We start from the raw sequence: 22,644 nt of genomic DNA, 5'->3' as shown, positions 1-22,644 counted from the left end.
GAAGGTCTGATTTAGGTGTGATCTGCTCCTGGAAGTTCTGATCTGGCTCTGATCTGCTCCTGGAAGTTCTGATCCAGCTCTGATCTGCTCCTGGAAGTTCTGATCTGGCTCTGATCTACTCCTGGAAGTTCTGATCCAGTTCTGATCTACTGCTGCAAGTTCTGATCCAGTTCTGATCTTCTCCCCAAAGCTCTGATCTGGCTCTGATCTACTGCTGGGAGTTCTGATCTGGCTCTGATCTTCTCCTGGAAGCTCTGACCCCGTGTTCCTTCTCCTGCCTCCTCTTGCAGCCACCAGCACTTGGGTTCAGATGTCACACAGATAAAGGATGTGCCTCTTGACCCTCGCTAAGAAAAGCTGGAATTCCGAGTGTAACGGGGCAGGAAAGTTCCTGCATTGCTCAAGCCAAGCCTGAGGCTGCAGGAAGATCCTCTCCTGGGCTTGCTCAGTCTCCTCTGCCTCTGAGTCAAGAGCAAAAGCCCTGGAGACTGTCTGGGCTCTGAGCTGGGGAAGGAGCCTAGGTGATCCGAGTGCTGGGCAGGTCTAGACCATTTCCTGCTGCTCCCCCAGCACCCCTGTGCTGCCAGGGGAGTCATCCTGTGCCGTGGTGCTGGGCTGGGCTGTCAGGAGCCTCAAGAAGCCTCCAGGAGTCTTGTCCTGGGCTCATTGCACTGAAGGGAAAAGCTGTGTCTGTGCCAAAGGCAGGATGTATTTTGGGTTAGGGGCTGTTCCCCAGTGGGGCTCCTCCTGCACGGGGTGTGAGGTGCCTGTGTTTGCTCCACAGGGGTAGAGGAGCAGGGCAAGGCACCAGGCTGGGGCTGCTTTCTGCCAGAGGAAGGGTGGCACCAAATTTTGGGGCCAAAACCTTCCCCTCCATCAGTGCTGGCACTTGGCAAGCTCCCCCCGTGGGGCTGGGGGCTCTCCAGAGGGACAGCCCTGTCCCTGCTCTGCTGCCAGGGCCAGCAGGGTGGGCAAGGGCTCTGCAGCTGCTCTGGTGAGGTCCAGGCAGGGGATGTACCCTGTGGGTTTGCAGGGAGGTGACACTGTCCAGGCAGGGGATGTGCCCTGTGGGTTTGCAGGGAGGTTGGGGGGTGTGTGGGTTTGGGGGGTGTGTGGGGGGGTGTGTGGGTTTGGGGGGTGTGTGGGGGGTGTGTGTGGGTTTGGGGGGTGTGCAGGGGACATGCCCTGTGGGTTTGCAGGGAGGTGACACTGGTGGCTTTCTCACCTCCCAGCCACGAGTTTCTCTGCAGCAGCAGGCAATCCAGAGTTCCCCTTCAGGTGATCCCCTTGTGGGAAAGCAGGGGCTGCTGGCTGAAATGCAGCTGTGTAGAATTCACCCTAAGGGATTTTTATCCCCCTTTGCTCCTGTGCCACAGCTCACTCCATTTCCATGTCCTACTCCAACCTGGAGAGCACTGAGATGGAAATTACTGCTTCTGCTGGCAGCAAACCCCCAGGAACTTTGTGCCAGCTCCACACGGGGAGAGAGGGAAAGTGGACCAGGTGGGCTGGGTGGCAAGGAGGGAAGCTGAGAGCATTTCCTCCCCCAGCTCTCCCTGCAAGTGCAGCACGGTTTCCTTTATCAAATTTATTTTTCTTATCACCCCAGCCCCTCTGTGCCAGCACCAGGCTGTGCCGGGGGGTGCTTTCCGCTGCGGGTGACAAGGACACTGTGAGCCACCCCAGAAACGTGTCAGAGCACGAGGCTGCCTGTGGGTGACAGAGGTGGCCGTGGCTGCAGGATGCTGTGGGTTGCAGCAGCTGCTCACACAAACAACGTGAGCCTCTCTGCCGCAGGCTGGGAGAGGAAACTGGGAGGTGGTTTGGTTCTGCAGTGCTTCCTGGGGCAGGCAGGGTGGCTCTGGGGACATGGTGGCTCTGGGGACACGGTGGGTGTGAGGACATGGTGGCTCTGGGGACACAGTGGGTCTGGGGACACGGTGGCTCTGGGGACACAGTGGGTCTGGGGACATGGTGGGTGTGGGGACACAGTGGGTCTGGGGACACGGTGGCTCTGGGGACATGGTGGGTGTGGGGACACAGTGGGTCTGGGGACACGGTGGCTCTGGGGACACGGTGGCTCTGGGGACACAGTGGCTCTGGGGACACGGTGGCTCTGCAGCTCCCTGTGCCCACTGGTGCAGATGCCCAGGGCTGGCTGGGACAGGGGATGGTCACAGCTCTTGTCACCGTTTGTCCCCACACAGGAATGGCCCCAGGAGCTCTGAGCACCTCTGACCCCAAACTCCTCAAGCAGCAAAGTGCCAGGAAAAGCCTGCAGGCAGCCATCACCTCCAGGGACTTGGCAGCCACTGGGCTGCCAGCCAAGGCTGCTCTGTCCCCAGGGGACCTGGTGGCCTCCCGTGCCCGTGGGAAGCCCTGGCACCCAGAGGCACCCCGGGCAGGAGCTGCTGCCCCCAGCTTTCCCAGCTGGTGGCTTTTGTTTCCCACCCCCTGTCCCTGTCTGCCTGCCTTCTGGTTTTCCTCCCTGCTGCCAGGGAAGGAAGGGCTGAGGGCCTCTGTCCCCGTGTGCCAACGGGGTGAGTAAGAGCCAAGCTCAGGGCGAGTCCTCCCTCCTCACTGCTCTTCAATAGCAAACTGCTCAGCTGTTCCACCCTCGCCGGCTGGGCACTGTTTGCTGAAATTATCTTGCGAGATAAGCTTTTTGTGTTTCATTTTTTAAATTTTTTTTTTTTTAGCGTTGTAGAAAGTTCCAGGCGCTCAGACACACCCAGGAGGCAGCAGTGGTGGGAGGAGTGAGCCAGGAGATGCTGGTCCTGCTTTGTCAGACCCAAAATGTTTCCAGATCCTGCTGTGCTTAGAGGGAGCATTAAGATGAGCCATGGGGAAAAAATCAAGGTCACCAGCAAAGCCCCTTAACTTGAGTGGACTTCAAATTTTAATTTGTTACCCATTACAAAGTGGATTTTTGAAAAGGAAATATTTGTGGCTTCTTCATGCAGACCTCTTCGTTTTTTGTTTCATTAAAGGTGTAGCAGAAAAGGGCCCTTTTCATTTAAACTTTCAGCTTTTTATTTAAACTTTTTCAGAGGTTTTCAGAGTTCTCTCTCTACAACCCAAATCTGCTCGTGGTGAGCAGCCAGAGCATCCCTTGGAGCTGGGAGTGAGCCCAGGGGGTGGCTGAGTTTCTGGGCTGTGGTGTCAGAGCTGGGGACTCTCAGTTGTGTCACTCAGATGTGGAGCCACCACTGAATTCTGGTGTGGTTGTATTGTAATTCTGGGCTGGAAACGAAAATGCTGATAATTGTGTGATCCCAGGGATCACAGCAGCAAGCAGCAGCAGCTCTGCTGTGGCACAGGAACCCTGTGTCCCCCCAGCAGCCTCTGCTGAGGAAGTCTCTGGATTTCTTGTGCAGAGGAAATTGTTATAAACAGGATGTTTGCTGCAGCCTCACTCCAGGCTGCTCCCTGCAGACCCCACAGGGCGCCTGGACCCTAAACAGGAGAGGAGGAGGAGGTCTGGGTGCTCCCAGCTCACACACAGTGCTGATCTCACCAGCTCTGCCTTCCTACTCCTTCCATGGCAAAACGATTTCCAGGCTGGCCCTGCTCCTGGAAGGAAGTGTGCTTGGAGTGTGATCTGTGAGATTGCCAGTTGTGTTTGTTTCAATGGGATTTGCTGGGCTCAAACCAGCTCATTATTTTTTTAGCTGTTCTGACCATCAGGCCACACCCATAATTATTCTCTGGCATCTCTGCCCTTGTTGAAAATGCATATTTTGAAGTTTTCTGTGTTTCCCGTGTTCCCAGTGCCCAGCTTGCAGCCTGCTGTGCCTGGATAAACACACGGGGTCAGAGGGACTGGCTCCCCTCATTTCCTCATTGCCACACTGCAAACCTGAGCAGAATTTTGGGAGGTTTGCTCTCAGGAGCCCAGGAAGTGCTGGTGGCCACCGCTGGTTTCAGTGTGTTTGATGAACGTGACGAGGAACACCCCAAAAATAATGGTGGAAATGAGTCTCCTGGAGCTGTTTGGGGTGTGATGGAGCACAGGGAACAACAGCAGGAGGTGATTCCTGCCTTTCCATTTGCTGCTGAAGCTGCTGATGCTCTGGGGCAAGGCACTAAACAAAAAAAATAGTGTTGAGATGTTCCATCCTTCCTGCCAGGCTCCCACCTCGGTCTGTGCCAGGTTCTCCTGCTTTGGGAATGGTTCAATTGCTTTCCAAACTGCTCCTCTCTCCCAGCCCTGGCTGTTCTTCTCCAGTGGTGCCTCTGTCACACCTGCCTGGCTTTGTCACCTCAGTTTTTTCCCCTCTCTGACTCCCTGGAGCTGGGCTGATTCCCACGAAGCAATTTCACCCCAGCAGCTGCTCCTGCTGCCCTTCTCCAGGACAAAGCAGTGGCTTCCCCCAGCTCCATTTTCCAATTTTGGAAATAACTCCATTTCCCTTGCATCACAGATGAATTCAAGGGTGGGATGAGGCTTTCCTGGAGCTGCAGAATTAACCCATGGGAGGGAGGGAGCTTGGACCTTCTCCCCTCAGCTCTGGTCCAGAGCTTGGAGGTTCTTGTGAATAACGTGACCTCCCCTTGATGGGTTTAGAGAGCTGAGCTGGTAAACACTGCTCAGGCTCTGTCCTCGGAGTCAACTCTGGCATTTCCCCACTCTGGAATGCTGCCCTGTGTCACCTCGATGGGAGAAGAGCTCGCTGGAGAGGTGAAGCACCTCTTGTCCCTTGCAATCCGTGGCTGCTTGGAGCTGTAATCAGTTTATCAGAGCAGGGAAGTGAGGCCAAGGCTGGGGCAGCTCTGGCTGAGGCTGAGAGGGGAAGGATCTGCGTCCCTGAGGTGCTGGGGACAGCTGGGAGGGGTGGCAGGGAGCAGGCAAGATGTGTGGGACTGGCAGGGCTCTGCACATCCCTGGAGGGAAATGGCAAAGCCTGGTGAATGCATTCACCCCTTTCACTGACATAGTTTCCCCTCAAATCGCTTGAAATGAGAGCAATGAACTACTGAGCAACGCGGGGAAACAAAAATAGTTGGAAAAAAAACCACCCTAAACACACCAGAGCACTCCCTGTCCCTCATTTGGCAGAGAGAATCCTGCCTGATTCCTGCTGAGCACGTCAGCTCCCAGCTATGACAGCTAGCCCATCCTGCTCCCCGGGCAGGGCAGGGATGCAAACAGGGAGCAGCAGCAATCCTGGAGCTGCTGCTGGGCTGGGTGGCAGGTAGGGGGCTGGAGGGTCCCTGGCAGGGGACAGAGTGTGGGATCTGCCCCGGGGCTGGGGACATCCTGGGGGAGCCCAAGGGACGTGTCCTGGGGAGCTGCAGAGCCCGGGTGGTGCTGAGGGGCAGCTGTGCCACGCAGGGAGGCAAACCCAGCTTTTATCTCCTCTTCTCTGCCTCTAACGCTGTGTCTCTGTTCCCCCAGATCATGATCGAGTTCTGCCCCGGCGGGGCCGTGGATGCCACGATGCTGGGTGAGTGCAGCTCTGCCCCGAGCCCAAAGCCATGCCCACAGGGCATCTCCAGCCCCTGGCACCATCCCTGGACAGATGGCACGCAGGGCTGCCACAGCTGCCCCATTTCCATACCCTGGGCAGAAGGTGTGGCAGCCCTGGGGGAGTTTTGGAGCTGCTTTAATGTCCTTTTTGTGATTTAAATGCTGCTGGGATCAGCAGATCACAAGGCACGGGGAGAAGGGAGAGTCTGGCTGCAGGGGGAAAGCTGAATTTCAATATTTATCTGCTGAGGGCACTGGGATCCTGGTTCCCACAGCTCCCAGGAAGGGCAGCAGGGCTGGGATGTTTGAGCTGGGTGTCTGTCATGATGAATATCCCCAGATCTTTTTGCTGACTTCTCCGTATGGGATCAGTCATCTGGGGAGGCAGCAGAGCTAACAAACTGCAGTTTGCAGCAATCCCAGGAATCTTCCCTCGCTTAACTCCTCCCTTCCACACAGAGAGAGCTGCTGGGAGCAGGGATGTGTGGGTTTACCCCAAAACACAGAATACTTGGTGCTGACATCACCTGGAGCCCTGAGACAGAGCCACACCTCCCTGGGGTTTACTCCCTGGCAGCACTGATCTTTCCAAAGCCTTTATTTTCATTTCCAGGAACCAAATTTCTCCTCTTTGACTCAGCCCTTAAATCTTTCCCCTCTTTTAGGGAATTTCTTTAAAGCAAGTCCAAGTCGTGGTGTGAAAAACTACCTTTCCTGAAGTGCTGGAGGGGAATGATGCTTTCCCCACGGAAAACCTCAACAGGGGGGTTTTTTTCACCCATCTCTTGGGACTTGGAAATGCTGCTGAGCATTTGTGGGTTCTCTCTGGAGGAGCTGGACAGGGCAGCATAGAAAACCATGAGAGAGTGGCCTGGTTGTAGCTCTGTCAGCCCTGAGTGAGCTGGAAATCAGGAATTCTCCTAGAATTGGTAAATTCAGAGTTGCTGAACGCTGCCACTTCCACCTCTCCCCACCAGCAGCTGGGCTTTGCCCTTGAAAATCTCCTGTACAAAGCCTGTGTCCCACTGCAACTCCCTTTTGCCAGATCATCCAGGGAGGGTGAAAATAAATCATCAGCTTCCCCCAGAGCAAGGGAGATCTTAGTGAGGAAGAGGAGGAACAAAAGGAGTGACCCAGCACCTTCCAGGCTGGGGCTGAGCTGCTGGCTCTGAACAAACATCTGGCCCAGCTGTTGGTGTCTCCATCAGCCCCACGCTGCAGTTTGGTGCTGTCTGAGGCTAGCTCTGCTCTGCACTGAGGGAGGGAGGGAGGGGAGCTCAGGAGATGCTGACCATCTGGAGGTGTGATGGTTTGCAGAGCCCCTGGCAGGCTCTGGGCTGGTGGAGGTGACCCAGCAGAGCTCAGGGAGGTCACAGCAATGCCCCTTGTGTCCCCACGAGCAGCAGAAACAACCACAGAACATCCTCTGCTGGGAAGGACCCACCAAATCCAGCTGCTGACCCTGCACAGGGCAGCCCCAGGAATCCCACCGTGTGCCTGAGGGTGTCCAACCACTCTCTGAACTGGGGGACACACAGAGGATGGGCTGGTGCTCCCCAAAAACCCAGCTCAGGGATAGCCCTGCTGAGCATTTAGTGTGTTCCTTTGGGAAGTGGTGTTTGGGGGATACACTGCATCCCCAGGGAACTCAGGGATAATTCCTGAGTTCCCCTAATCCCTGGGGAATGAGGTGTTCCTGCCTGGGTCTGACCCTGCTGTCCTGCAGCCCAGTGCAGCTCCCTCCTCTCTGTCTGCCCAAACTGTCAGGGAATCTGCAGACCAGCCCCCATCCATGCATCCCAACCACACCCTCCTCATCCCCCAGGAGGGAGCTACAAGCCAGCAGCTCCAGGGATTCTGCTGCCAGCTCTGGTTTTGGGAACAAATCACCTTCCCGAGCTGATTCCCATCGTCTCCTGCTGCTCTGGCTCAACGCTGTGGCTTTGCAATGCTCTGCTGGGTAACCTCTGCTCGGGGGGAGCATCCCTTCATCCCTGCCCTGTGTGACATCCCTGTCCCTCCCTGCAGAGCTGGACAGGGGCCTGACAGAGCCCCAGATCCAGGTGATCTGCCGCCAGATGCTGGAAGCTCTGCACTACCTGCACAGCAAGAGGATCATCCACAGGGACCTGAAGGCTGGCAACGTGCTGCTCACCCAGGATGGGGACATCAAGCTCGGTGAGGCCTTGGACAAAGAATCATCCCATGCTCCACCAGGGACAGCTGGAGCTGGATTTGAGGGATTGAGGGATGCTTGTCTTCCTCCTTTCCTTTCCTTTCCTTTCCTTTCCTTTCCTTTCCTTTCCTTTCCTTTCCTTTCCTTTCCTTTCCTTTCCTTTCCTTTCCTTTCCTTTCCTTTCCTTTCCTTTCCTTTCCTTCCTTTCTCCCTTCCCCAGAGGGGTGCAGCAGGACAGCTATGGGGAGATTTTGCTCCATGGAGGGCAAATGAAGCTGTGTGCCCTGCTGAGCCCCCCTGCCACAGCCACACTCAGACCCCTGGTGGATTTTTCCTTCCCTGAGTTTGTTTAATCCCTCTCTGAACCCGATTTCTGTGCATTTTGGCCTGCTGAGCATCCTGTGCAGGGTGCCAGTTGGCAGGGCTGGGAGCTGGAAGAATTCCTCTTATCTGCACAGCAGGTTTGGTGGTGACAGGGGGAGTTCTGCCAAGGGGTTGCCTTGCCAGCCCTGCTTTGGAGTTAAGTTGGCACCCAGCGACCTGCTGGGGGAGGAGAGGGTGGATTTCTGTGTAGGAGCTGCTCAGAGGGTGACCCCAGCCAGGCTGCAGGTGGGTGACAGCTCCTCCAGCTGCCACCAGGGCTGTCCTGGAGAGCAAACCCACCTGAGATGGGCTCAGCACCCTCTGCAGGTCTGACCAGTTTGGTTTGAGTTGCCTCAAGCTGTTCTCTGCAGAAGGGACCAAACCAGGGGGAGGCATCTGGCAGTGGCTGGAGAGGAGAGAAGGAATGGAACAGCCAGAAAAACCAGAAAAACTTTGGGTTTTCTGCTGTAAAATGAAGCTGTTCGCTAGGAAATGCCAGCCCTGAAATCTGCCACGGAGCTGCTTTTGTTTGCAGAAAAGATCTCGACTTCCTCCCAGATTTGTGAGGTTTGGAAGGAGAACTTGTCATGCTCCTCTTATGGTATGGGAGGGGAAAGCCCTGAGGCTCATCCACCCCAACCCAAATTGAATTTCTGCTGCTCAGCTGGGAGCACACAGCCCGTGGTGTCATTTTCTTGCCCCAGTGTGTGTTCGCCTGGCACTCTGTGTCTCAGCCAAGTGTGCTAACTCAGAAGGGTCTCTAAGTTCTCCTCTAATGCTCCTGCTCTTCACAGCTGACTTTGGAGTGTCTGCCAAAAACATGAAAACCTTGCAGAAGAGAGATTCCTTCATCGGGACCCCTTACTGGTGAGTCCCTGCTGGCTGTGCTCACGAGGGGCACAGCTCCTGAAAATCAGGTTTGCTCTGAAGTGGGTCTGACAGCTTTGGGGTGTTTTGGACCACGGTGGGAGGATTTTTGTGAGGATTCTTGGCCATTTTCTGCGTGTTCAGGGCTTTTCCTTGCCTGGGCAAGCAGCCTCAGTGGTGTGGCAGCTCCGTGTGGTGTCACAGTGCCCTGAGCTGGCTGAGGATCTGCAGTGCTCCAGGCTTGGAGTGAGGGACACTGAGTGTCCTGGGGCTGGGATGGGCTTTGAAGCCACTTCAAGCACATGGGAAGGAATCCCTGCCCCGGCAACACACCCTCTAAATCACCCCACTCGCTGAAGGAATGGAACCGTGGGGATTAATTGATGCTCTGCAGCAACATCTGCGCCAGATGTGAACGGCCTGGGGGTGTCCAGGGGCTGTCTGAGGGGGAGGGAGGGGGTTGGACCCCTTGGAAAAGACGCTGCTGCCTCTGGAGCGCCGAGCAGGGAGGAAAATCTGGGCTTTCTGCGGTGCTGGGGATGATTTGAAGCGTTTGATTGCTGCTGCGAGGCTGGCGCAGTGTGACAGCAGTGTCACAGCAGTGTCAGTGTCACAGCAGTGCCACCCCCTGCTCTGCCCCCGCAGGATGGCCCCGGAGGTGGTGATGTGTGAGACCATGAAGGACACTCCCTACGACTACAAGGCTGACATCTGGTCCCTGGGCATCACGCTGATCGAGATGGCTCAGATCGAGCCTCCTCACCACGAGCTCAACCCCATGCGGGTCCTGCTGAAGATCGCCAAGTCCGACCCGCCCACCCTCAGCTGCCCCTCCAAATGGTGAGGGGCTTGGGGAGCACTGGGAGAGCTCCCCACCTTCTGCACGGAGAAAAACAATTTTTGGTGGGTTTGTTGAGCCTGGGATAGGGTTTTAGCTGTATTGCAGGTCTTGGGGAGCACTGGGAGAGCTCCCCACCTTTTGCACGGAGAAAAAGAGTTATTTTTAGTGGGTTTGTTGAGTCTGGGGTAGGATTTTAGCTGTATTCCAGGTCTTGGGGAGCACTGGGAGAGCTCCCCACCTTTTGCACGGAGAAAAAGAGTTGTTTTTAGTGGGTTTGTTGAGCCTGGGATAGGATTTTAGCTGTATTGCAGGTCCAGCTGGGTGCAAGGAGCTGGGAAGGCACTGCTGGCTGAGGGCAGGGTGTGCACAGGGCTGGGAGCTGGAAGAATTCCTCTTATCTGCACTGCAGGTTTGGTGGTTTGGCAGAGCTCAGGCAGCACAGGGAAGGTGCTGCTCACCCCCAAACCCCCAAAACGAGGGCTGATCCCTTGGCTGTTCTCAAAACATCCCATGAGTGTGAAAGGAAGGTTTTCCTATAAAGCTGGAGACTGCCAAGAGCTCCAGAATTGCTTCCCCTGAAGTCTGGAAAGCCACTTCTGCATTTTAAGGAAAACCAACCCATTAATATCTGTTTTTTTATTTATAAAACATAAAACCTGCTGCATGTCAGCCAGCAGCAAATCACTGGCAGAGCACTGGGGTCACAAGTGTTGTCACAGCAGCGCAGGCAGCAGCCAGAAGATGGGAATGCTGCCTCTGGAGCTGCTCAGAAGGCAGAAGTGACATCAGGGACACGCTCTGGAGCTCAGGGCTGTGCTCTGCAGGCTGAGGGTGCCCTCCTATGGGGCTCCTGGTCCTCCACAGCCACCCTTTCCCGATGGCTCCTGGAGCTCCATTGTCCCCAGGCATCTCCATGAGCTCCTTCAGGGGACAACTGCAGTGTCCTCCCCATTTCTGCCTTGTCCAGGGCTGTGGCTCAGTCCCCACCATCAGCTGCCATCAGAAAACCTGCAAAACCTCAGGCAAAACCTGCTCCCTGACTTGCTGCTTCTCTTACAAATAATCAGAATAACTGGGTTTCCCATGGGACAAAATGCTGATTATGGCCAGTTGCAAGCTGGGACACAGCCTGCTAAGGGATCAGGCAGACCTCTGTGCCATCTGAGCCTTTCCCTGCCCTGAATTTCCCACCCCCAACTGTGTTTCCAGGTCCCTGGAGTTCAGAGATTTCCTCAAGAAGGCACTGGACAAGAACCCAGAGACACGGCCCAGTGCTGCCCAGCTGCTGGAGGTAAGAACCAGCACTGCTTGCAGATGACTTTTGTCCTCTTGAGAAAGTTCACAGCACTTTTCAGCCACTGAAACACTGGGAAAAGGATCAGCAGGGTTTTTCCCTGTGGAGCAAACTGCAGAGCCCCTGTGGACACCATCTGGAATAGAAACGACTCCTGCTGCCTAAAAACGCTCATGTGGCAGCCAGCTTGGGTTATACCTGCTTAGCCCTGATTGAAATTCAATTCCTTCCCTCCTGTCCCTTTCCCAAATCAGAGCAAAAACCTGGAAGCTGCTGTTCCCTGCTGGCTGCAGATCCCTCGCTCTGTGCTGCTGCACAAACCCCAGGGATTCCCCAGCCTTTTGCTGCAGCTCAGCGCAACACCCTGCTGTGAGCACCGAGGGATTCCAGCCCCACAATCCCAATTCAACCTTCCCCCAGGCGCTGAGTGCACCCGGGGATCCTGCAGACTGCTCCTGCCCTGCTCCTGGTGACATTCTGTCAGCAAATGTCCCCTTGTTTAAATGCTGCTGCTGCTTTTTCGGGGGGAGCTGCTGCCCCAAAGCAGCTTTGGGGAGCATCTGTGTGCAGAGTGTGAATTCCTCTGGGGGTGAACACTGGAAAGATCCACACCCTTGGCTTTTTACAGTTGTTTTAAAGCCCAGAGTGCTCCTTGCCATGAGCTCACCAGCTGTGGTTTTTGCCACCTCACACGGTCACTGTGCTTGGCTTGCAGCATCCCTTCGTCAGCAAGGTCACCAGCAACAGGGCCCTGAGGGAGCTGGTGGCTGAAGCCAAGGCTGAGGTGATGGAGGAGATCGAGGAGAGTCGGGATGAAGCGGAGGAGGATGATTCCTCGGAGTCTGCCTCGGTGAGCCCCGTGCTGCCAGCTTCACCTGGGGGGCTGTGCTGGGGGGAAAGAGCCTGGCCACTTCTCCAGCCTCCAAAAGCTGCTCTGGGCCACATCAGGTGGAGGGGAAGTGGTTGTTTGGCCGGGGAGGGGCTGGATTTTGGTGGCTGCCAAGGGTGTGGAGGAACAATGGTGCTGGCAGGTGGCCCAGTGCCCACTCACAGGAGGGGCTGGGAAAAGTGGTTAGGAAAAAGAGGAAAGGGAAAAAAAAAAGGGAAAAATAAGCCCTGATCCAGGCTGGAGTGGAAGCAAAGCCAGCAGCACATGGAGGGATCAGCAGCCCGAGGAGGGAGCTGGGCTGAGTTTGGCTCTTTGAAGGGGACAGAGCTGCTTGGGGACATGTCTTGACCTCCCTCCTGTGTGGCAGAGGGAAGTGGTTCATCCATAGTGGAGTTAGCCTTGGAGAAAGGAGTTTGGTGTGCAAATCCCTCAGCTGCCTCTTAAGGATGTGCAGCTTCTGGAGCTTTTTCACTGAGCCTTTTCCTCCCATCAGTGTCCATAGTCCTTGGGGCCACAAACCTGGGGAAAGAGGGACGTGTCCCAGGGCAGATGTCCTAAAAGGGAAATTTCCTCCCAATACCTCTTCAGCTGTGGGTGATTTTATCCTGAATGAGGGCTTGGTGGCCCTTTCAGCTGTGTGAAGTGCTGGTGACAACCCCAGCTCTGCCCTCTCCTGTCTCTGCAGCCCCCTGGGAAGCACAAGAGGGATCCCTCCGAGGTGAGCCAGCTGAGCTTTGATGCAGAGAAACCTCGGGAGTCCTCCTTGCCCAAAGCTGTGAACGGCTCCGTGGGGACAGGCAAGGACACCACAGATGGCCAGAGTGACAAAGCCTCGGCTAAAGGGATCAGCAGTGACAATGACAAGCTGGAGAGCAACCACTCCACAAAACCCCCCAGCCAGGACAAGCCGGACATCATCCTGCAGCCTGGACATCTGGGGAACTCAACCGAGGGGAACAAGGAGCCTAAAGCAGGCAGGGAGGAGAGGAAGAGCCTTGGGGAGAGGAAGAGCATGGGGGAACGACCAGAGAGTGTCCACCTGGAGAACTTCAGCGAGGAGAAGCTGGCCAATGGCAGCCTGGATGCCCCAGGGCCCTTCCAAGGCAGCCGCTCCAAGGGGGACTCAGATTCTGGCAGCACCTCAGCCTCTGAGAGCATGGACCTCACCATCTCCCTGTCTGCTGACCTGGCCCTCAGCAGGGAGAGTGGCTCCATCTCCCTCAAGGTGAGCGTGGGGCCAGAGGGTGCTGGAGAACACGGGGGAGGGAGGGAATCCTTCCCTGGGGAAAGCTTCCCGTGGTTGGTTTGCCATGGTGTCTGTGCCAGCTGGGCTGAGCTGTGCCAGGGATGTCCTCAAGGGAAGGAGAAGCTCTTGGTGGAGCTGCTGCAGGTTCCTCTGCTGTGCCAGGCCGCTGAAATCTAGGGGAAGGCTGATGTCTTGTAGCTATTCTGTGTGAAGGAACCACGCCACGAGGCTGGCTTGTCCTTGCTCAAGGGTGAAACCCCAAATGTGACTTCCTGAACTTTATCCACAGTCCATCACTCTGCTGCTCTCCCCTAGGACACCTGGTCCCAGGAAAAAGTTCATCTGAGCTTGTGGCTCTCTCAGTTTTCCCAACCTGCCATACAGCTGGCCTGGTTTGTGTCAGCAGGAGCTGCACAAAGACCTCCCAGGCTTTCCTGGCTTTTGCTAAAGCTTCCTGGAGGCTGGGAATGCTTGTGACCTGGAGCTGGCCAGGTCAGCATGGCTCAGAGCAAGAGGCAAAATCACTGGAATGGTATTTGCTGAGCTCCAGGAGAACTGGTGTGAGCTGAGGGGGCAGAGGGATGTGTTGCACAAGATCTTTATCAGATTGCCTGCAGGAGCGATGGTTTCCCAGCACAGAAATGTGCCCAAAAACCTTTCTTGGTAAAGCTTTCCCCACCTCCTGCTGAGAGCTGCAGAGCCAACATCCCCCACAGGAGCCTGAAATCCCTAATGGTTGGAGGTGATGCTCCTGCAGAGGAATTTCCCCTCCTCACACCCTTTCCAGGACACCTGGGCTGTTGAGGAGGAGGAGGAATGCAATGCCACAGATGGAATTGCTCTCCAAGTTGGTCCTTTAGAAGGGGAAAGGAGTTTTTTGGGTTTTTCAGGGAGTAAGCCGTGTCAGATCACAGTGAGGAAGGGTCTCTGGGAGGTGGGTCAGGTTTCTCCAGGGTGGGAGTCCTGCTGCCCTGTGCTGGGCTAGCCAAGCTGGACCTCCAACTCCACCACTGATTCGTGTTCCATGTGGATTCCTCGTGTGCTCCTCACCAACAACAGCACCAGAGCTGCCCTGAGGGCTCCAGCTGCCGCAGCCCTGGCCAGCTGCTGCTTCATGGGCTCCTCCTTTCCCCCCCTGCCCACCCCAGGAGTCTCAGATGCACAAGAAGACCCTGAAAAGAACCCGCAAGTTCGTGGTGGACGGCGTGGAGGTGAGCGTCACCACCTCCAAGATCATCAGCGAGGACGAGAAGAAGGATGAAGAAATGAGGTTTCTCAGGCAAGTAAATGGAGAGCTGGGATGGAGGGAGTGCAGGGTTTTCTGCTCTTTGAGCTAATCCAGGAGTGACACAAAGTCCAATTGTCTTCTGTCTTGGTCCCACCTGGACAAGAGGAGGAGGGATGGAGCTCAAGGCTGTGCCAAGGGAAGTTTTGCTGTGTCTGCCTGTGTCCTCTGGGGATGACTGTGTGTGTCCCCCAGGGCTGGAGATGCCTGGCTCAGTGGAAATAAGCACAGGAATCTTCTCGAGATGCTCCTCTTCCTTTTGTTCTCCTCAGACTTCATTACCAGGAAGGCCAAGGGAGTTATAAACTCCTGGAGCATCATTTAATGTTCATGGGTGTATCCACCCTCCTTGGTGACTCCTCTGCAGATCTCACAGCTCTCAAACCTCCCTGACTTATTCTCAGCTGCTCTTTTGGAATGAAAAGGCCCTTAAAAGAATTAAAATACAAATTGTTTTGTTTGGTGCCCAATTCCAGGCTGCTTCCCTCTGCTTTGGGGGACTCCTGGAGAGGATAATTTGTCCCAAACCCTTTGTGTCCCTGTGGCTGCCTTATTCCTCAGCCCCAGTATCAGACTGATGTAAAAGCTCATTAGCAGAGCTCATTTCCTGGCGAGCTGGATGATCAGGGAGTGATGCAATGTCGCGATAGATGGGTCAGAATTTGGGAAAACTGCCCTTTCTGCTGGGTGTAAGAACAAATGTGGAGCACAGGGGTTGGAACAGAGCAGTCCAGCTTGGCCTGAGCTGGGATTTGAGGCTCAGTGAGCACTAACCCAGCTGGCACAAAGGGAATTTTGGGTGCTGGGGGACACCAGTGCCTGCAGAATCACCTCAGGAGCTTTTCCAGAGCTCCTTTGAGAAGCTGGGAAAGATACTTTATTGCAAAAATTTAGGGTTTTTAAACTGTTTGTTTGTTATGAGTTTATGTATTTGTAAGGTAAAATCAATGTGCTTAACTATGTTAATATTTTAATAATTAATAACTTAATTCCTATAGACTAACAGGTATCAGCTAACTAATTACCAGCTCCACGGTGTGAGCACTTATTGGTTCTAATAACTGTTTTACAATTCTGTAACTTGTTTTTCACCTTTAGTTTAGCTGAATCATTCCCAAAATGCTTTTTTAGCTGGCTAAAGTAACAGAAGTGAGCAAGGATTTTACAAAGGCAACAAGGCCTTCACTTTGCAAGGCTTTTTTGTTCCACAGCAGCCAGGATGCTGTGGGATGATGCTGAAATGCTGAAATGCTGAAATGTGGATTTGATCATCTCTGCCCATCACCTCCCTCTGACCTTGGCTGACTTTGTGTTTCTCTGCCCCATCCTGCCTTATCATCCTGCCCCATCATCCTGCCCCTTCCTGCCCCTTCATCCTGCCCCATCCTGCCCCATCCTGCCCCATCCTGCCCCATCCTGCCCTTTCCTACCCCATCATCCTGCCCCATCCTGCCTTATCATCCTGCCCCATCATCCTGCCCCATCCTGCCCCATCCTGCCTCATCCTGCCCTATCATACTGCCCCTTCCTGCCCCATCATCCTGCCCCATCATCCTGCCCCTTCCTGCCCCATCATCCTGTCCCATCCTGCCCCATCATCCTGCCCCATCCTGCCCCATCATCCTCCCCCATCATCCTGCCCCATCCTGCCCCTTCTTGCCCCTTCCTGCCCCATCTGCCCCTCTGCAGGCGCCAGGAGCTGCGGGAGCTGCGGCTGCTGCAGAAGGAGGAGCACAGGAACCAAGCCCAGCTCAACAGCAAACACCAGCTGCAGCAGGAGCAGATGCAGCGGCGCTTCGAGCAGGAAATGATGGTAGGAGGGCAGGGAAAATTCCTGGGAATCCACAGGTGCCCCACACAGAGGGATCTTCTTGGGTTGCAACACCCTTGGGTACCACAGAACTATCAGAGAACCCCTGTTTGGGATTGGAAGGGTTTTGTGGGCATGCAGCACACTGGCAGCCTTTTCCTGGCAGGGTGTAACAGGGGAAGGCTTGTTCTGGACTTTCTCTCTTTAATGATCTTTTCTTTTGTGTCTGTTCATGGCTACTGTGAGAAACAGTTTATAGTGCTGTTGTAATTCACAGGAAAAAAAGAACTTTAAATAAGAAAGCAGCAAGGCCTGAGTGTGACAGCAGGAAATCTGGCAAGGCTTTGAGTGTAAATTGAATAAACTGGCCTCACACACTTGGTCCCTCCACGGGCAGCTTCTGTTGAAGTAAAATAATTTGGAAGTTAATCAGAGAATGGTTTGGATTGGAAAGGCCCTTAAAGATCTTCTTCTATGGTACAAGGGCACTGTTGGGACACAGAGCTTCAGACTTTGTGAGGTGTTGGTTGGAAATTTCCCTCCTCAGTCAAGAGGCTCAACCCAAGCAAGAAAAACCCTCTGCCCCTTTTTTTTTTTTCTTTTCACTTTATTTTTCAACTTTTGGAAGGCAGCGAAGTGGAGAGGAGTCTGAGGCTGAGCTGTTTCTTTGTTGCCTTTCTGGGCAGGCCAAGAAGAAGTTCTATGACACAGAGCTGGAGAACCTGGAGCGGCAGCAGAAGCAGCAGATCGAGAGGATGGAGCAGGAGCACTCCCTGCGGCGGCGCGAGGAGGCCAAGCGCATCCGCCTGGAGCAGGAGAGGGACCACGCCAGGTTCCTGGAGCAGCTGAAGCAGATGAAGAAGGAGGTAAAAATGGGGATGGGAGGGAGGAATGATGTTCTCCTGCACTTTTCTCTTCATGGGGAGCTTCAGCATTTCTTGTGGTGGAACTCGACAGGAAAGCAGTTGGTGTTTTGTGAGGAAGGCCTAGCTTTTGGGTGATTCCTGAAGTCTTTTTGGGTGATTCCTGAGACACCTTTGGGTGATTATTCTTGAAGTCCTTCTGGGTGATTCCTGAGGTCCTTTTTGGTGATTCCTGAGATGCTTTTGGGTGATTCCTGAGGTCCTTTTGGGTGATTCCCGAAGTCCTTCTGCATGATTCCTGAGGTTCTTCTGGGTGATTCCCAAGGTCCTTTTGGGTGATAATTCTTGAGATGCTTTTGGGTGATTATTCCTGATCCTGAGGTGGTTTTGGGTGATTCCTGAAGTGCTTCTGGGTGATTCCTGAGGTCCTTTTGGGTGATAATTCCTGAGATCCTTTTGGGTGACTCCTGAGGTCCTTTTGGATGATTATTCCCGAGGTCCTTTTGGGTGATTCTTGACGTCCTTTGGGGGATTCCTGAAGTCCTTTTGGCTGATTTCTCAGCTGTTCAGTGACACGAGGTGGGGCTGTTCCTGGCCTAAAGTTTCCTGCAGGGAAATCTCATTTCCCTCCCCACAGGTCAAGAACGAAGTCGAGAAGCTGCCGCGGCAACAGCGCAAAGGGAACCTGAAGGCCAAGATGGATGACTTCACCCAGAAAAAACAAACCATGGTGAGGCTGAGGGAAATTCCCCCAATTCCTAGATTGGGAATTATGCAGTAGACAAAACCATCCTCCCTGCTGGAGGGACTGGGAGGAGCTGAAACACCAGCAGATGCTCCTCAAGCTGCAGCACAAGGAGAGCTCATGGTGGCACTGCTGGTTTTTTTTCCCCAGGAACAGGAATTTTTGGCCAAGCAGAAGGAGGACCTGGAGCAGGCCATGAAGAACATCACTGCCCAGAACAAAAGAGAGATCTGTGACAAGGAGCGTGAGTGCCTCAACAAGAAGCAGCAGCTGATGAGAGGTGGGTGGCAAAGGCTGTGAGGGAGGGGAGGCAATGCTGTCACCATGGGTTTATCCAGCCCTGGCTCTTCCCACGCAGCAGATGCTGTGACAGAGTTGCAAGCTGGCAGGATGGGATGTGGAAAAAACCAGCCTTGCCAGGTCCTGTCTAAATGTTTAACAATAATAATACTTAGGGCTTTAATCTTCAGAGTGCTTTACAAATATGAACCAATTAGGCTTCATAATTGCAAGAAATCAGGCTCCAATATGGTTTGCAACCAATTCCTCTTGGAAAACAGGAGGGGAATGGTCACGCCCAACATCTGCTGCACTGTTTGTGTGCACAGAGTTTTCTTGAGCTTGGGACACTTGGTGGGACCAAGCTGAGGGCCTGGGTGGGTTGTCTCCTCATCCTTCTCCTCCCCACAGACAGGGAAGCTTGTATCTGGGATCTGGAGGAGCGTCAGCAGCAGGAGAAACACCAGCTTGTCAAGCAGCAGCTGAAGGACCAGTATTTCCTCCAGAGGCACGAGTTGCTCCGGAAGCACGAGAAGGTGAAGGCTTTGCACCTTCCCATGGTGTGGGTCAGCAAAGTGTCCAGGTGTCCCTGGAAGGGTGGGTGAGGAGTTAAAGTGCTTGGTCATTATTAGTGAAAAAGGACCAGAATAAAGCTGGTGGCAAGAAGGCAATAAAATAAAGCCTTCTTGGCCAGGACATGTGCTGTGTGTTGTGTGCAAGAAGCAGTTGGGAATTTTGGGGGACTTTTCTGGAAATCTCTCACTGCCCAGGATTTGGCATGGTTGATCCCCAGAGCAGGAAGTGAAGACTTCCAGCCCCTTCTCCTCTGCTTTCACAGCCTGTTCAGTCCTTACCATCCCCTCCAGTCCCTTTGGAGTGCCACCAGCCGCTCCCAAATCTGCTCTCCAGCTCTCTCAGGAGTGCAGAGCTGTCCTGCTCCCCTGACCCCAGTCTGTCTGCAGGAGAGGGAGCAGATGCAGCGCTACAACCAGCGCATGCTGGAGCAGCTGAAGGTGAGGCAGCAGCAGGAGAAGGCCAGGCTGCCCAAAATCCAGCGCAGTGAGGGCAAGACACGCATGGCCATGTACAAGAAGAGCCTCCACATCCACTCCAGCGGCAGCGCCGCCGAGCAGAGGGAGAAGATCAAACAGGTCAGTCTGGCGGTAAAAATGAACACGCGGCGCAAAAAAACACGGCAAAAAAAACATGGCTCCAAGCCAGGGAGGAAGGTGAAAGGTAGATCGAGTTTTATTGCTACAAAGTATTTTTTTTTATAGTCTTTTATACTGTTTTCTATGCAGTTATTGGCTCTCTAAACCTGTTGTTACACAACAGCATTGGTCAGTTATTCCTGACCAATTATTACGTCTTTGTGAAAAACAGCCTCCCCATTGCAGGTGCAAAATTGCTCTGTGTTTTTCTGTCTGGTTGGTGAGCTGTTGTCCAGGCTTTGTTTTGCTTCTGTCCACGCTGAGGTTCTCACAAGTACGAGGTTGTTGTCCACACTTTATTTTTACTTCTCGCTTCTGTTCATGGTGAGGTTCTCACGGGCTGGCTGTGACACGGTCGGTGTTTGTGAGCCTGAGACAGCCTAGACAGGCCTGCCATCCGTTCCCACAGCTCAGCTCCCCAAAAAGGCACCAGGAGTTGAGGCCTGGCTCGGTGGGAGAAGGGGATTTGGGAAAATACAGCTATTTCCAGTTTCTAACACACTGCTGGGTTAGAGGGCTCTGTTTTGTAGCATCATATGTGGTTTTCAGCACTGTTTCCATCATAACTTGTGTTGGGAAGAATCCTCAGGGCTTTTCCTTTCCTGTGTAGCAGTGGAAGCTGGGCTGGTCTCCCAACCAGCTCCAGAGACCAGGGCAGCACTGCTGGAACAGATCCTGCTTTTGTCTCCCCAGTTTGCTCTGCAGGAGGAGAAGAGGCAGAAGGCAGAGCGGCTGCAGCAGCAGCAGAAGCACGAGACGCAGATGAAGGACATGCAGGCGCAGTGTGAGAGCAATGCCAACGAGCTCCAGCATCTCCAGGTACTCATCCCTCGTGCCTTGGTGTCCCAGAGATTCCTGTGCAGGTCTCAGTCTCTCAAGAAGTGGCTGCAGAGGGCTCAGTGAGTTGGTCTTGATGTCCTCATGCTCTTGCCTTGAGAGGTTTTTGGTTTTGTGTCTAAACGTGGAGCTCAGAGCTCTGAACAGCTCTGCCTGAGATGAGTCCTGTTTGAGCTGGACTTACAGTTCCAGCTGCTTGATGGCTGATGTGTTTGGTGATCTGTTTGGTGATTTGTTTTTAGAATGAGAAGTGCCACCTCCTGATCGAGCATGAAACGCAGAAGCTGAAGTCCCTGGATGAGAGCCACAACCAGCACATGAAGGAGTGGCGAGACAAGCTGAGGCCACGCAAGAAGGTAGGGTGTGAACAGGATGTCCTGCCTGCCTGGTGTCCACAGCTCCAGAACAACCTCAAACACAGCTCTCCTGTGTGTTCTCCTTGCTTCAGGCCCTGGAGGATGAGCTGAACCAGAAGAAGCGTGAGCAGGAGATGTTCTTCAAGCTCAGCGAGGAGGCCGAGGGACAGATGCCAATATCCCCAACCAAACACGCCAAGTTCGTCCCCTTCAGCTCCTCAGAGAGCCTGTAACCCCTGGCAGGCCACCAGCTGGTACTGGCTGTGTCCTCCTGGGCTGCAGGGGGGCAACTTGCACTTGGAGGATCCTCTCAGCAGCTCCTTCCTACCACAGCACCCTCCTGTCCCCTCGCCCTGCCCGGGGTGAGCGTGGTCTCTGCGCTGAGGGATGCTGGCTGGAAGCTGTGGTGGCTTTCCCAGGAGCTCCGTGCTGGGAAGAGGGGCAGGAGCCTCTCTGGATTGCACTTGCACTGCTGGCTGGATGCCTCCCTGGGTGAGCCTGGTGCTCACTGGTTTGTCAGCTCAGACTGGAGCACAGAGCACTCTGAGCAGCAGCCGTGGCTCTGTGACAGGGCTGTCACCCCTCTCTCCATGTGGCTGCTCCTGTCCCAGTCCTCTGTAAGGACTGCCCTGGGCCAGAGCAGCTTTGGCATTGTCTTAAACTCACCTTGGCCTTCAGGCCCCCAACAGTTGCCTTAGATTTATTCCTCTCCACTGTGGCCTTTTTTCACCACAGAGAGACAGGGATTTGGGGTTTTTTGCCTAGGGAGGGCTGGGTTTTTTCTGTCCCCCTCCTCCCCATACAGACTGTGCAGAACGGGGCTGGATGTCCTCCCAAAAATGTTTCTGCTCCTCCTTTGCTGTGACCGCTGGCACCACAGCCCCTCTGGCACTCAGCTAACCCTGTCTGATCAGAGATTGGGCTCTGGGGCAATTAAACTGGTAATTAAACTGTCCAGCTGGCTGCAGGCTTTGGTCCTTGAGGAAGTGTAAGTGCATGTGCAGAGGGCAGTTTGGGGACAGCGCTCAGTCCTGCGGTGACACAGTGACATGTCTGTCACTGTCGTGTGCCTTTTGGATAAACGGGGGTGAAGGATGTTCCAGCCAGAGCTTTCAGAGACTGAGAGACTAGTTTTGAAGTCCTTTCTGTGTGGAACCATGAAGGTCACCAGGTAATGCCAGAGCATCGTTTGGGAGGAGCAAAGGGGACTGAAACAAGGGAAGAGGAGATGCACAGGCATGGTGGTTGTTGCTCCCAGCAGCTCTTCCTCCACTCTCTCATCTCCTTGGATGGTTCTCCTGGCTGGGAGCCATGGGCAGAGTGGCAGAGCAGGTCCTCTGTCCCTTCTGCTCCCTGGGATGTCCCCTCCCTGCCCAGGGCTTGGCTGAGCTGCTGGCTGGGCACAGAGCTGGGGAGGCTCAGGGACCTCACTGGCAGCACCTTCTTCTTTGCACAGCCCAAAGGTGTAAGGCAGCACTTGGGTTTGTCTCTGGATGACATTGTTTATTCTAGGCCTGCTTCTCTAGCAAGAAAAAAGTATTTCTGCTTAAAAAAGAAAAGAAGAAGTTGTTATGTTCGTGTCTCCTCTGTTGATTTGCTGGCATTTCAGGGAAAGGTGGGATGTGATGTGCTTCACTTGTAGGCACTGGGCTGGAGGAGGCAGCCCCAGGTCTTTAACTCTGTGTCCAGGCTGTGCATTTCCAACCCATTTAGAGCTCCTAATCCATATTTATAAACTTCCTCCAAACTAGCAAGACCCAGGGAGCATCATCCCTCTCTGGACACGGTGCAGCCATGAGGAGAGACAACTTCTGGGGTAAATCAGTTATCCCTTAATCTAGTCCAGCTCGTTTTCAGCTTGGAGAGAGCAACACAGCCTTGCTAACAGAGGCAGGAATGGTTCTGTGCACTCCTTTTCCTACTGAGTGTTCCCTGCCGGGGCTCCAGTGCCATGTCCCTCTCCTAGAAGGGGAGCACATCATCTGATGGTCATGTTTACAGCCTGGTTATAATTCTCCCTCCCTTCAAAAGAGGATGTTTTTGTTGTTTCCTGTTCAGAAAGAACCACGATTAAACCCAGCTTGCTTTGCAGGGGGGGGATGGGACACCATT

At 54.2% G+C, this 22,644-nt stretch overlaps 1 protein-coding gene across 2 annotated transcripts in view; it reads left to right on the top strand.

The window, feature by feature from the left end:
* The window catches only part of STK10 (serine/threonine kinase 10), a 41,932-nt gene extending 19,828 nt beyond the window's left edge, over positions 1 to 22,104 (top strand). For both annotated transcript variants that reach the window (XM_085074013.1, XM_085074012.1), the window contains exons 3-19: positions 5,399 to 5,447; positions 7,499 to 7,648; positions 8,804 to 8,876; positions 9,522 to 9,716; positions 10,927 to 11,008; positions 11,727 to 11,861; positions 12,586 to 13,125; positions 14,295 to 14,425; positions 16,121 to 16,244; positions 16,928 to 17,107; positions 17,742 to 17,834; positions 18,000 to 18,129; positions 18,540 to 18,664; positions 19,091 to 19,279; positions 20,033 to 20,158; positions 20,419 to 20,532; positions 20,625 to 22,104. In XM_085074013.1, the coding sequence (XP_084930139.1) occupies positions 5,399 to 5,447; positions 7,499 to 7,648; positions 8,804 to 8,876; positions 9,522 to 9,716; positions 10,927 to 11,008; positions 11,727 to 11,861; positions 12,586 to 13,125; positions 14,295 to 14,425; positions 16,121 to 16,244; positions 16,928 to 17,107; positions 17,742 to 17,834; positions 18,000 to 18,129; positions 18,540 to 18,664; positions 19,091 to 19,279; positions 20,033 to 20,158; positions 20,419 to 20,532; positions 20,625 to 20,765 (2,577 nt within the window). In that variant the 3' untranslated portion in view covers positions 20,766 to 22,104. The remainder of the gene's footprint in view (positions 1 to 5,398; positions 5,448 to 7,498; positions 7,649 to 8,803; positions 8,877 to 9,521; positions 9,717 to 10,926; positions 11,009 to 11,726; positions 11,862 to 12,585; positions 13,126 to 14,294; positions 14,426 to 16,120; positions 16,245 to 16,927; positions 17,108 to 17,741; positions 17,835 to 17,999; positions 18,130 to 18,539; positions 18,665 to 19,090; positions 19,280 to 20,032; positions 20,159 to 20,418; positions 20,533 to 20,624) is intronic.
* The last annotated feature ends 540 nt before the right edge of the window (positions 22,105 to 22,644 follow it).

This window comes from Lichenostomus cassidix, chromosome 13 (genome assembly GCF_008360975.1).
Source record: "Lichenostomus cassidix isolate B80296 chromosome 13, HeHo_3.0, whole genome shotgun sequence".
Taxonomy (NCBI): domain Eukaryota; kingdom Metazoa; phylum Chordata; class Aves; order Passeriformes; family Meliphagidae; genus Lichenostomus; species Lichenostomus cassidix.
This window is presented reverse-complemented; position numbering and strand designations above follow the sequence as displayed.